The sequence below is a fragment of the Puma concolor genome, chromosome A3 (assembly GCF_028749965.1).
Source record: "Puma concolor isolate L17-30 chromosome A3, mPumCon1.1.hap2, whole genome shotgun sequence".
NCBI classification, from domain to species: domain Eukaryota; kingdom Metazoa; phylum Chordata; class Mammalia; order Carnivora; family Felidae; genus Puma; species Puma concolor.
In genome coordinates this window covers 53631538-53644701 of record NC_141669.1, presented here as the reverse complement: position 1 = coordinate 53644701, position 13164 = coordinate 53631538, and the positions used below count along the sequence as shown (strand labels likewise).

The following is a 13164-nucleotide window of genomic DNA, read 5'->3' as shown; positions in this document are numbered from 1 at the left end:
GGCAAAAGAGAATCGCAAGCAGGCTCCACGCTCTCAGTACAGAGCCTAATGTGGGACTTGATCCCACGAACCGTGAGATCATGACCTGAGCTGAAACCAAGAGTCGGATGCTCAACTGACTGAGCCACCCAGTTGCCTCTATATAATTTCTTTTTTCAATTGACTATTTTTTTATACTTTTCAAAATATTTTTAAAAATTCCAGTAAACATACAGTATTATATTTGTTTCAGGCGTACAATATAGTGATTCAACAATTCTTTTTTTTTTTTAAGTTTATTTTTGAGAGAGAGAGAGCATGAGTTGGGGAGGGGCAGAGAGAGAGGGACAGAGGATCTGAAGTGGACTCGGCACTGACAGCAGAGAGCCTGATGTGGGGTTTGGACCCATGAACCGCAAGATCATGATCTGAGTGGAAGTTTGATGCTTAACTGACTGAGCCATCCAGGCACCCCTCAACAATTCTATACATTACTCAGTGCTCATCATAAATGTACTCTCTAATCCTCTTCACCTCTTTTTGTGATCCTCCCACCTACCTTCCCTCTGGTAACCATCAGTTTGTTCTCTATAGTTAAGAGTCTGTTGGGGCGCCTGGGTGGCTTAGTCAGTTAAGCCTCCGACTTTGGCTCAGGTCATGATCTCACAGTTGGTGGGTTTGAGCCCTGCGTCGGGCTCTGTGCTGACAGCTCAGAGCCTGGAGCCTGCTTCAGATTCTGTGTCTCCCTCTCTCTCTGCCTCTCTCTCTCTCTCTCTCCTAAAAATAAAATAACATAAAAAAAAAAATTAAAAAAAAAAAAGAGTCTGTTTTTTGGTTTGTCTTTTTCTTCATTTGTTTTGTTTCTTAAATTTCACACGAGTGAAATTATTTGGTGTTTGTCTTTCTCTGACTAAGCATTACACTCTATAGGTCCATCCACATTGTTGCAAATGACAAGATTTCATTCTTTCTTATGGCTGAGTATTATTCCATCATATATATATACCACATCTTCTTTATCCATTCATCTATTGATGAACATTTGGGCTGCTTCCATAGCTTGGCTACTGTAAATAATGCTGCAATAAACACAGGGGCATATATATCTTTTCAAATTAGTGTTTTTATATTCTTTGGGTAAATACCTAGTGGAACTACTGGATCATATGGTAATTCTACTTTTAATATTTTGAGGAACCTCCATACTGTTTTCCAGAGTGGCTGCACCAGTTTGCATTCCCACCAATATTGCGTGAGGGTTCCTTTTTCTCTACATCCTTGCCAACATTTGTTGTCCTTGTGTTTTTGATTTTATCCATTCTGACAGGTGTGAGGTGATATCTCATCACGGTATTGATTTGCATTTCCCTGTTGATGAATGATGTTGAGCATCTTTCCACGTGTCTGTTGGCCATCTGGATGTCTTCTTTGGAGAAATGTATGTTCTTGTCTTCTGCCCATTTTTAATTTGGGTTTTGTTTTTTTGGATGTTAAGTTGTATAAGCTGAATAGAAGAAAAATTTCAAATTATACATTTTTGTTTTCTCATAGTTTCTTATACCCCCCCTTTTTTTTGTAGAACATGAATTCCAATTTTATTTTCCCCTGTACCAAGAATTCAAAGATAGGTGGTATTTTCCTTTTAATGATATGAAGGCAGAATTTAGTTTTGAATCCTTTACCTGGTACTTTTTACCCGGTTTAAAAATGTGGTATTCCTAAATAGAGATATAGTATTTGCACAGTTAAAATAAATAATGAGGATAACTATCCCAGGAACACTTGTAGAATTCTGGTACACCAATGTCTTCTTAGTGTTCAGTGCTAGATTTTAAAAACTCTTCACAGTCCTTTATTTACACCATCAGTGTTAATTAAGAAAGACAATTGAGTAATTTTAATTCATTTTCATGATTTAATGACAGGGGCTCATTTATGGAATTCAATTTTCACCTCCTCAAATTAGAATGCACTTCAGTTCATCACTTTCGTTACTAGAAAACTGATTTTTGTGTAGGAAAATGAGCCAGGTTATTTCTTGTCAAATAAATTTCCCAACACCATTTGTGACAACGTGGATGGGCCCGAAGAGAATTCTTCTAAGCGATCTAGTCAGACAGAGAAAAAGAAATACTGTATGACAAATACTCACTTCTATATGGAATCTAAACAAGTTGGACTCAGAGCAACGGGAAGAAGTACAATGGTCATTGCAAGGAGCCGGGGGTGGGGTGGGGGAAATGGAGAGATGTTGGTCAAAGGGTACAATCAACCAAGTATAAGAGGAATAAGTTTTAGGGAGCCAATGTACAACATGGTGACTATAGTTAACAATACTGTATCATATACCATGTACTTGGAAGTTACTGATAGATGAGATCTTCAGTGTTCTCGGTACACACACGAAAATGGTCATTATGTGAGAGGATGGAGGTATTAACTAACTTCACTGTGGTAGTTATTTTGCAATAAACGTATGTATCAAATTATCATACTGTCTACCATAAACTTACATAAGCTATATGTCAATTATATCTTAATACAGCCATGGAAGGAAAAAGAGGGAAAAAAATTCCTGTCGCATCCACCTGGGCTGTGACAAAGTTCTTGGTAAACCACTGGTCAGAACGTGTAATACATTTTTGCCTAGAAGAAAAGCTTTTCATGGTAGATAGGGAACCAGGGAGGGTCACAATGACCTTTTGACTTGTGAGGTGTCTGACTGTGGTAGTCGATACCAAGTCCCTTCATCTAATAACCTGGCCCCGCGGGACCCAGTGGTCCCATATGACATCGCTCCTCTGCCTCAGGAGACATACCTGGGTCCATCAATATATCTGATGCTTTTGTTACACAAAATGTTACTGCATTACCTTCAGTGTCTCTGGCATTAGGTAAACGCTTGGCTATAAAGACAGAGAGGATAGAAGTGCTTGACCTTGTGAAGCTCATGACCTGGGGCACAGGACAACTTGGGGAGGACTTGTCAACAAACATGGCGGCGGTAGGCACAGTAACAGAAGTCTGAATAACGTGAAGGCTCTGTATGGGGGCTCCTGGAAGGTTTCAGAGAGAATGTGAGGCGTAAGCCTTCTGTTCTGGAAGGAACAGAAGCGTGCTAAGAGAGAGGAGCAGAAAAAAGGCATTTTCAGCAAAGAGAACTGCCAAGGCAGAGAGGCATGAAGAGGCCTGGCAGAGCCCGAGACAAGCAAACAGCTTGAGAGTGGAAGCTGCAAACAGCAACTGTGGATGGTGACCTGCAGACAGATTTTGGAGGGGTCACAGAGTGGTTTATAAATTTGGGCCACATTTAGAAATAGAGATATTTTATGAAAAAGTCCAGATTTTCTGCTCCTCTTGAAAAAATGGCAAATCTGGCCACTGTGCTGGATATCCACGAGGAACTGGAGGGGAGGAGTGGCGCCCCCTTCTGAACAGGTCTGGGCCCTCCAGTTCTTCACAAGGTCTACCTTCCTCTCCAGATTCCTAGACTAGGGCATTCACGCTTCCAGTGAGCAGTCCCACTGATTCTGATTACCAGCTTCACTTCTGGAAGCATTTGAATTTTTTGCCTCCAGTTAAACATTCTTGGAAATTGAAGACCAAGGAGAGGGAAAGATCGCAGAGGTGAATTAGCTGTGGGAAGCCATCAACAGCCTTTGGGCTGAAGGGGTGAGGGGAGGAAGTGGTGTAAATGAAGTGTGGTGAGGGCCCAGTCCTGGGTTGTAATTACGTTGGGGCAGGGAGGCAGTGGGGATGAAAAACCTCAGCTCTCCCCCAGGGCCATGCTGGAAGCCACAGGATTGGGAGGGCCCTGGGCAGCCTGTCCACAGGGGTACAGGGTGTACAGTGGATATGGGAGAGCAAATCACCAGCACACCTTGGCACTTGGGGATAGAGAGAGCTTGGACAGGCCCTCTCCTGAGAGTCATTTGGACTGTGGTCGCTGTGTGGGCCTCCCCCCCTCCCAAGGATGGTTAAGCTATAGGCTCAAAAGCCAGGAGGTGGGAGTGAAGGGGTTGAGCAAGCCTGAGATGCCCCTCCATCACCAGGAAGCCCTGGGAGGCTGCAGGACCCATAGCAGGGCAAGGGGAGGGCAGAGGCTCAAGTCTGGGCTCATAGACTATTCCAGAAGGGAGCTGTGGGAGGTGAAGGCTTGGAGCACTGGTAGCCCATGGACTCTTGGGCAAGAGGTGGTAATTCGAGCGCTGGAGGTGGACTGGACCCCAGAGGCTTTTCCAGCACAGGCTCTAGTCCAGCAGGGGACCCCCTGTGCCCTGGCGGTCACCCAGCCTCTGCTTGGCCACTTTGGTGTCAGGGAGTACGCTAGCCTAGGAAGAGGTTCTGGCGATGAAAAAGACTCTGTTGAGCAGAAATCAACCTTTTTGCTGCTGGCCCTATTCTTTGAGGTCACACTGAGCAACCTTCTATGTCCAAGGGCAGTTTCCTCACTCCTCTGGGTCCTTAACCACTGGGAACTTGACCCTCTGATTATGGCCCCATTTGCCACTGACTCTCTGGAAATTTTCCTCATGACACATCCCCTCCCCATGCCTTCTTTTACCTTGAATTGAAGGTCGGTAGAGGATCAGAGAGTGGGGCCTCCCTTGAACTGGATAATATACTAGTGGCATTTAGGGTCACACTAGATTTTCTTGATTACAAGATTCAGATTGAGCAAGTGGGAATTTGTAAACTTTATCTCAACATCTCCCTGAATGAAACATGCAGGAGCTAGATAGGTAGGCAGTGGGGGCTCAGTAACGTGCCAGGGTAGCAAGGCCAGCAAGAAGCAGGCCTGCAACCAACCCAGGTCTCTGCCTCCAGCCTCTCTCTACCACACAGGTCCAGAACCCCTGCGCTCTGGTTTGCTGGGGTTCAGGGTTTCCATTTACAAAGGCAGGAGAGTCATTCAGCTTTCTGCTGTATGACAGGACAGGGTTTAAAGGATACCAGCCCCTCCCGGCACAGCCCTTGGGGGATGTCACATTTCCAGACCTGTGGAATCCCTTTCTGGAACATGTGGGGCAGCCTAGCCCCAGGTAGTGGAGAGGTTCCTTTGTCCCACTCTCAACTGTACTCCTCTGAACTCCTTGGAGGGGCTCCTGGGCGGGACCTGGACTTGCCCTGGAGACTTCATGACACGGGGCATCCTCTTGTCCCAGGGGACCTGTGCAGCTGCACACCAGGGCCTGAAGCTTCCATTAGAGGAAATGTCCTGCGGACACTTTGCTTTTTCTTTCTCTCTCCTGTTTCCCTTTCAGCTTAAACGTCACGTTTTTTATTCCCAGTTGCAAAATTTGTCTCCTGAAAAACCATCACCCACTTGTGCATGACCTCAAGCTAGTCACATGGTATTCTTTATAGGCTCCTGTTCCCATAGGAGTCTTCTCACTTCTCTACCATAGATGATCCCACCTGAAAGGAGGTCCAAGCCTCCATGCTTCCCCAGGTATACCATCTGCCGGATGGAAGGGGTACTTAAGCATGGACTGGGGGGATCGCCCTGAGTGGGTACCAGGCACCCTCAGCTCCAGACACCAAACCTCTCCTGTGCCATCTGCTCCCTGGGGTGTGGTGTGTTTAGAGAGCAGTAGGGATTGGGTCAGAATCTCCAGAAGAGATTTTAAACAGATGCCCAAGTTCCGTCCCCCCAGATTCTACAATTTGATTGATCTGGGTGGGAGACACTAACTAGCCTGGTGGAAAAGACACTGCTAGACCCAGGTTGTGTGACCACGAACACATCCTCTCTGTTTTTGAAGGTGAAAGGCTGTGACAGAAACTTCAGGGCCTCCTGGAGGTAGCAAGCCCTGACAGAGAGCAAATGTGGAGGAGGGAGTTTCAGAAGACAGAGGAAGGGATGCTGGTGCTAGAATCCCCAGGCGGCTGCTGTGCAAAGAGCTCCGAGTTAGAGAGGAGGCAAGCTAGGTCACACACACCACAAAAATGGGCTAGGCAGGAGGTGGGGCACACGGGGGTCTGAAGTTTGGGCCAACAGAATTCAAAAAGACTAGTCCTGAAAAGTCCAGATCACGGATTCAAGTTGGCAACTGCAAGTCACCTGGGTAAATGAGGAAAGGTTGGTTTGGCTTGACTCAGAGTTCATAGGTGCTTTTTCTCGGGAAAGGTCCTGCCTGCGGCATCCTGGACAGCCCAGTGGACCTACCAGGGGCAGTCACCAGGCTCTGGTAGAGGCAGTCTTGGCCAGAGGGCTTGGAAATCAGGGAGGAGAAGGAGGGGGACAAGAAGAAAATCCCATGGGTTAGAAACAGGGCCTGAAGAGGTCCCTGAAGACAGAATAGGGCCAAGAGGGGAATGCCAAGTTCAGGTAGCAGGTCTCTGTCTCCTCAGAGATGGGTAAAGGTGCTGTGGAGGGACAGCTCCCAGGCTAGTGCACTGGGGACAAGGAGTTGCCCAGCTTCTCATCTCGTAAATCAGGCACATCCCAAGCCCTCCGAGGCCTGGACCACAGGCTCTACAGGCTCACCTTTGCCATCAAAGCCGAGCATCCCTTGGGACCAAGATCTCACGCTATTCCACAACTATTTCACTATCTGCTGCTTCTCCATGAGCCCCTCGTATGCTGCACATGTGAGGTCCACACACAGGTTGGAAGTGCAGGGGCTTAAACATGGGATTTCACATGTAAGCGAGGCTTGTACAAACTGGGTTGACAGAACAGTTTCTATTCCTTACAGTTCGAAACTGGGCAGCGGGGAACGGGGTGGGTGAGTGGGGGTATGGTAGGGGGTGGACAGGCCTGTTTTTCCCTTCAACGAGGCTAGGCAGAGAAGATCCAAATAAATGCAGGCCTTAATGCAAGCCCCTACGTTCTGATGGCTGTTAACTTTGAACACTGAAGAGGTGAACTGAATTACACTTCACTTCTTCTGCAAAGCCTCTATAAAGCTTTTCCTAAAAACTATGGCCCCACACTAACTTGCCCTTTGCTGAGTCCTATAGCACAGCAGTTCTCAAACTTGCTCATGTATCAGGATCACCTAGAATATGGAGGGGGAGCGGGGCAACTCTGGAGTTTAACATCCTGGGGTGGGGCATGAAAATTTGCATTCCTAAGAGACTCAAGAAGGCCCCAGGTGATACAGACACTGCTGGCCTGGGGACCACACTTGGAGACCCACAGTTATTAACACATGCTCTCTACTTTACAATTTCAGGCTTTGTATTTTGTCTGGAATTTGTCCAGAACTATTTTTTGCATGTCAGTCTCTCAGGCAGATCTCAATTCTTTTGGGGCAGGGATTGTGTGTTTTATATTTCCCTCTGCATTATTTAGCATATTGGCAGACCCATAGTGGATGAAAGACATATATTGGGAACTTCGGAGGATTTGATTTCTTCAAGCAGACAGGGATCAACTGTAGTTAATTTTAGTATCCCCACATTTTGCAAAAGAGCATCTAATTTTTTCTCATCATTCACATTTGCAGAGAAAATTCTTAATTTGCTTTTCAGCAACATGCCAGTCTCATGAAAGAAAAGCTCCAGTCTTGATTTAGGGAAAAAAAAAAAAAAAAAAAGAGTTCATTCCTTCATCCTTCCAAACGAGGTACAAACAGTACAACTAGACAACAATGCACATGACTGAAAAACACAACTACATTTTATATTGCTCACTACTCTTTAAATAAGTATAATTCAGATATTAAGGAAAAGAACTGCTAATCACATTAACTCATTACAGAAATCAAAATTAACTTATCACACAAAATAAATTAAAACATTAAATATTAACCTTTTCAGTGCAACATATACAGAAGTCAGAGTAACAAGTTCTAAAAATAAAAAAAAGCATCAGGTTTGTTATAATAAGGATAATGAAAAGTTGAATACTTCAGTAAGTTACTAAACCAGGGGGAGGGGCTGTTTTTCAGTACTGTGTGTATGTTCACCACTAGATCTTTCAGGAAGCCTGGTAAAATCAGTGGCTGCAGAGAACAGGTCTTACGTTCCAACATTAAGAACAAACATATGTGTTCCTCTTGTTTCTGTGATGTCCCCTTTGGTCCTGGGCTTTTGAAGCCGCCACCTTCCTTGGCTGAGTGGGTTGGCAGAAATCGAGGCCCAGGCCCTACTAGGAGGTCAGGGTCTCCTGAATGGTGCTGGAGCCTTGCCAATCCATTTCTGCCAAAATTGCCTGGAAAAGTGACCAGTGGCCCATGTGCACTGAGACCACCTGGCCCTGGAAAACCTGGGTGAAGACAGACACTTTTCTCCACCTGCAGAGCATAATTTCCCAAGAAGTTCTAGAACCACACCTCCTCTTCCCTCACCAACGCGTTGGTGAGGGGGGTACCAATCACACCTCCTTCTCCTTTCTTAGGAAAATAGACTCTGGGCCATTCTGCCCACTTGGATGGAGCACCATGGCGAGCTCGTATCTTGCTTGATTCCATGTGTGTCCAGATGCATCTTTTCCAGAGCAGGGTTGGCTGCTATAGGTCTTTCTACCTAGAAGAAAATGTTTCCTGCCAGTATGCTCAAAGACGTTACAGCCTGTAGAGCAGTGGGAGAATCTAGGCTCCATAAAATATTTGGAAGCACCCCCTCCTTCTAATGGGGGCTTTTCATTTCTCCTGAGATAGACACTGGAAGCGGCTCTGATCCCCACTCTCAGGTGTGCGGCTCCTTACCAGGAAGGGCCTCAGGAACAATTCCCAAACTGCAATATTCGGCTTTCTAAAGGGCAAGGAAACACAGGGAACCTGTGAAGACGGATTAGAAGATGCTTTTTTAACCTGAAAAGGGGGCTAACCCAAAAAGTATCAACACCATGAAATGGCACAGGAATCCAATGCTTGTTGGCCACCTGATTTCTAAAAGAGGAATCACCAAAGAAGCGAGGCTCTCCTATCCTGGGCATGGACGAAGGTCCATCGAGGCCTGCCTTCACCCCAGCCTCTGCTTCCAACTCTTTCAGACCTACTGGTTTACAGAGGACTGACTTGGGAGCCACCCGCAGGGAGGCACACGCTCCTTCTCTGCACGGTTCACCGCATGGTTGCCCTGGCACAAGGAAAGGGGTGCTGGCACCTGTAACGTGAGGATCAGAGCCTTCACGGACCCTAACTGTGGAGCCCCTTCAGGGAACCGAGAAGGTTCGCTCTGCTTGCATCCTCTTCCCACACCTCTGCAAAGGCTCTGGGACGCCTGAAGACTGAACGAAACATTTCCCATCAGTTCATATTCTTTAAAGGCAGTCAGATCTCAAATAGTCTCTAAAAGACCGAGGAAAGATCGTTCTAAGTAAAATGTGATCTCAAGGTAAAAACACACTACTCCACTGCCATTGGTCTCTCTAACCAGACTCTCAGACTTTCAGGAGGGTCTGATGAGAGAGAGAGAGGAGTGAAAATGGGGGTCTACAAAGCAGTGTCAACGGGACTGGTCTCTGAGCAAGATGCTACAGTTAGGCCTCAGCCCACATACCTGCTGCTGTAGGATGTGCCCAAGAAATACAAGCTTAAACCTATTCTTTTATGTCAAGACCCGGGAACTGTGTCAAGTATATTGTCAGTGGGCCAGCTGGTGAACTGATCCCATTTCTGCTCCTTTTGCTTCAGGTGCAGCATCATTCCAGAAAAGTGCCAAAGCTAAGACACGGGTCATACAATGGTCTCAGTCGTACAGAATAAAGAGAAAATTCATCGAAATACACAGATTGGGGAAGAAGAATTAGAGGGGGACAAAACTACCTGACAGAAATTTTAAGCCAACTTGACATATTTTAAAGGTCCCTTTCATGATGTGTGGAAGCTAGATGCACGAAGTTAATAGGTAGAAATCTTTCAGTTTTCAAATGTTAGTGAACAAAGAGTTTCCTCACATAAGGACTTCACATATTATTTTGCTGTTATTCTACTTCCAAATTTTAATGAAAATTGCTAGGGATGAGCTGTTGTTTAGTTGGAGAGGGAACCAGTGCTTTCCACAGGCAAGCCCAGTGGGGCAGAATGTACCCAGATGCCCATGAAAACAATTTCTCCTTCTCTCAAGGGAAAGCGAGGCCCATGCTGGTGGAGGTGACTTGTTAAGAGTTTTTGTTAATAAAACCAGCATCCTGAAGGGAAAAGGGAAAAATAAGTCACTGGGATATTTTTCCTAATGCTAGAAAATAAATAGGAAAGGTAAATTTCTCCTTTTAAAAATAAAGCAACAAATCGACCATGCAACAACATAGGAAGGAAATGCCTAGCCCCCCTTTCACGAATGCGGCCCAAATGCCTGTGGCTTTCCGCATGTGCTCTGTTTCTAAACATGCACTTGGAGGGCGCATTAGGAAGTGAACATGCTTAATCACAAAGCAGTGTGGTACTGTGTTTCTCTTGTGTAGAGGCACACAGGCACTCTCTTCCTGTCTCCCCCAACAAAGCCGACAGATCTCTGCTGCTGGATTTGCTAACTTTTCTACTGGAATGTATCGGGGGGCCTTTACCTGTTTTGTGTCTTAAATGACAAGGCCTCTGAGACCCAATCTTTGCTCTCATCAGCAACCCATCCTCTGCTTCCATCTCTGCACCCCCCCTGGGTGGCCTTCCCCAAGCCTTAGCTGTCCCAAAGAGGCCAGACAGCTCTAATCAGTCAGTTGACTTTTCAGCCAGCATTACATACATCGTTAATGTAGAAGTCTGAAAAGGTTTGATGCTTTTTACATCGACTTAAGAGATTAAAGATAAAATAAAACCATCATCCATCTAATAAATAAGAAATTATCTCCGAGGGTGCCGACGGCTTGGGAAGGTCCTCAGCGTCGTATGTCTGTGGAAGACGTCAGGCTGGTTGAGGGTCTCGTGGACAGAAACAGAGGACATACACAGTTCCTCTTACCCTTGGCATCTTCATGTGGCAAACAGTTACCCTTCCTCCGCCTTCTTCTCCAATAAGCGGATGAGGAAAAACTCAACTACGGCAACCTCCAGTTTTGGGCAGGATGGACACCATTGTGGGGAGAGGAGTCCATTAAAAAGAAACATAGCCCAGCCTCCGTGACCGGCAGAAGGCAACCACACCTACACCTGGGCTCAGGTGCGGACAGATGCACACACCTTAGCTAGGTAAACAGGAAGTCCACCCCTTTGCAATTCTTTTTTGACCAGTCTTTAAACTGTGGTCCACTGATTTCTTCTCTAGGTCACACCAAATAACCCCAAGCAGACAGAGTTCTTGACAGAGTTTCGAAGGAAGGCCCACAAAAGACAAAAAGGCTGCACAGGTGATTGCAGGCAGAGTAGGAAGGTCTGTCGGCTCGTCCTGAAGAAGTCCTTTCTTCCTCAGGCTGCCGCAGTCTACCTGGCCAAACTCCCTCTGGGCTCTTCAGACCACTGGAAGGAAGGAGAGACAAGTTAAGTTCTGCATGCCAGACCCCAGCCATGCTAGGAAGACAAGCTTGGGACAGAAGCTTGGAGATGCATCAGCCAATGTCACCGGGTTCTCTGGGGCAGTCAGGCCCAGGTCCAAGGTCCTCTGGTTCAACCTCAGGGGCAGCAGCTTCTGAAATTGTACTTTTAGTGCCAAAGGAAAGGCTGAAGAGAATGGGGATGCACCGTGTTATGAGGGCCTTCGTTCAACTGGAGGACAGTCAGCCCAGCCTGTGCTGGTGCCTCCGTAAGGGGTGGCTTCATGGGCAGCCAAGGAGCTGGCTGAGGGCTCTGGTGGCAGAATGGCTTCTCCTCAGGCCATATGAGAATGGACTCATTTGTTTCTCAATGGGTGGGGCTCTGAGGCATCCTCTGTGGCTCACGGGAGGCAGCATGGACTTAGCTCCCCACAGCTCAAGAATCCAGCTTGGCCCGGACATCTTCCTGCCCTGGTCCCTCCTGTGGTTCCTCTGGAGGTGGAGAGGTATGCATCATCTCAGGGAGGGGGCTTTAGCCTCAGTGTCCATCTCTGGAAGGCCGGACCCATCTGAGGCTCCAAGCTAATGTCCTCCCAAATGTGGGTAGAGAAGTGACATTAATAAGAAACTACTCTACCCCAAATGACTCTGCTGAGGTGCACACAAATAGTACAAAATCTACTATAAATTTTAAATAATTTCTCCACTGGTGCTAAATAACAAAATAAGAAGCGTGTTAGCTCAATGGATGGTCCTCCGAGTCAGTGGAAGAGAGATTTGAGTGGAGTCTTCAGAGTTCCTGGCTCGCATCCTAGCTCCCCCATGGACTTACGGTGGGATGCATGCAGAACTTTGGCAGACTCAGTTTACCTACATCACTGACAAATCCTCTTCCTCTGAAGGCCATTACGAGGACTGATGGATTAACATCCTCAAGAGTTGTGGGCCCCCTGATTAAAAAGACCTGCTCATGCATGATTACTACAGGTCCTGAATAACCTGCTCCTGGGCCTTCAGCACCTTCCAGGTCAGACCGCCAGGAGGTTTAGTGAACACGTCGGTGCTCCAGCTTCCCAGTCGCCCTTCTTCCTACTCTGTTCATGCAACCTTGAGCTTCTGGAATGCCAACTGTTTACTAGAGAAGGTCACTCTTGGTGGATTAGCCTGTGGTGACTGTCTCTTGTCTCACTACTTCCTGAAAAGGAACTTTAAATTTATAATGGGCTCTGCTGGTCAAAAGAGCATTTTAGAAAAATTTGTTGACGTGCAACTTTTCAGAACTCGTCTTGATAAAAGAGCTGTTGGCCTCCGTGAGCCCCAAGCTAGTAATGCTCAGATGAGGACTCCTGAGGTGCGGGTTTGGTTCCACATCAGGATGCCTGATATTCGTCGTGGGTGTCAGTGAAAATGTTCATGAAACATCAGACATCAAAGCTTAACGAAGATCACGGGATGTAAGAGTTAAAGAGTCCTGAGAGACCTGTAGGTTAAATCCCTAATTTCACCAATGGGAAAAGGAAGGGGACTTTCTCAAGGGAAAGAGAACAGACATCGGTTGTGTGTCTACAACCTGTGGTACACTGTACTAGGTACTTTATGTAGGTACTCATTCAATTTGCACATCTTTTAAATAAGAAAACAGATGCTCAGAGAGGTTAATTAACTTGTCAAAGGTCACACAGGCCAGTAAAGATAAAAGAGCTTCCTTTTGTAAAAATTTTTTAAAATGTTTATTTTTATGAGAGAGAGACAGAGTGCATGTGAGGGAGGGGCAGAGAGAGAGAGAGAGAGAGAGAGAGAGAGGGAGAGAGAGAGAGACACACACA

The 13164-nt window shown here is 46.4% G+C and overlaps 1 protein-coding gene across 7 annotated transcripts in view; it reads right to left on the bottom strand.

The window, feature by feature from the left end:
* Positions 1-803: 803 nt before the first annotated feature.
* Positions 804-13164, bottom strand: part of TGFA (transforming growth factor alpha) — a 117122-nt gene continuing 104761 nt past the window's right edge. For 6 of the 7 annotated variants that reach the window (XM_086700915.1, XM_086700917.1, XM_086700912.1 and 3 more), the window contains exon 6: positions 804-1483. In XM_086700915.1, coding sequence (XP_086557041.1) covers positions 1470-1483 — 14 coding nt within the window. In that variant the 3' untranslated portion in view covers positions 804-1469. Of the gene's footprint in view, positions 1484-7297; positions 11325-13164 lie in introns of those variants that run through there. The other variant, XM_086700914.1, reaches the window with a different exon arrangement.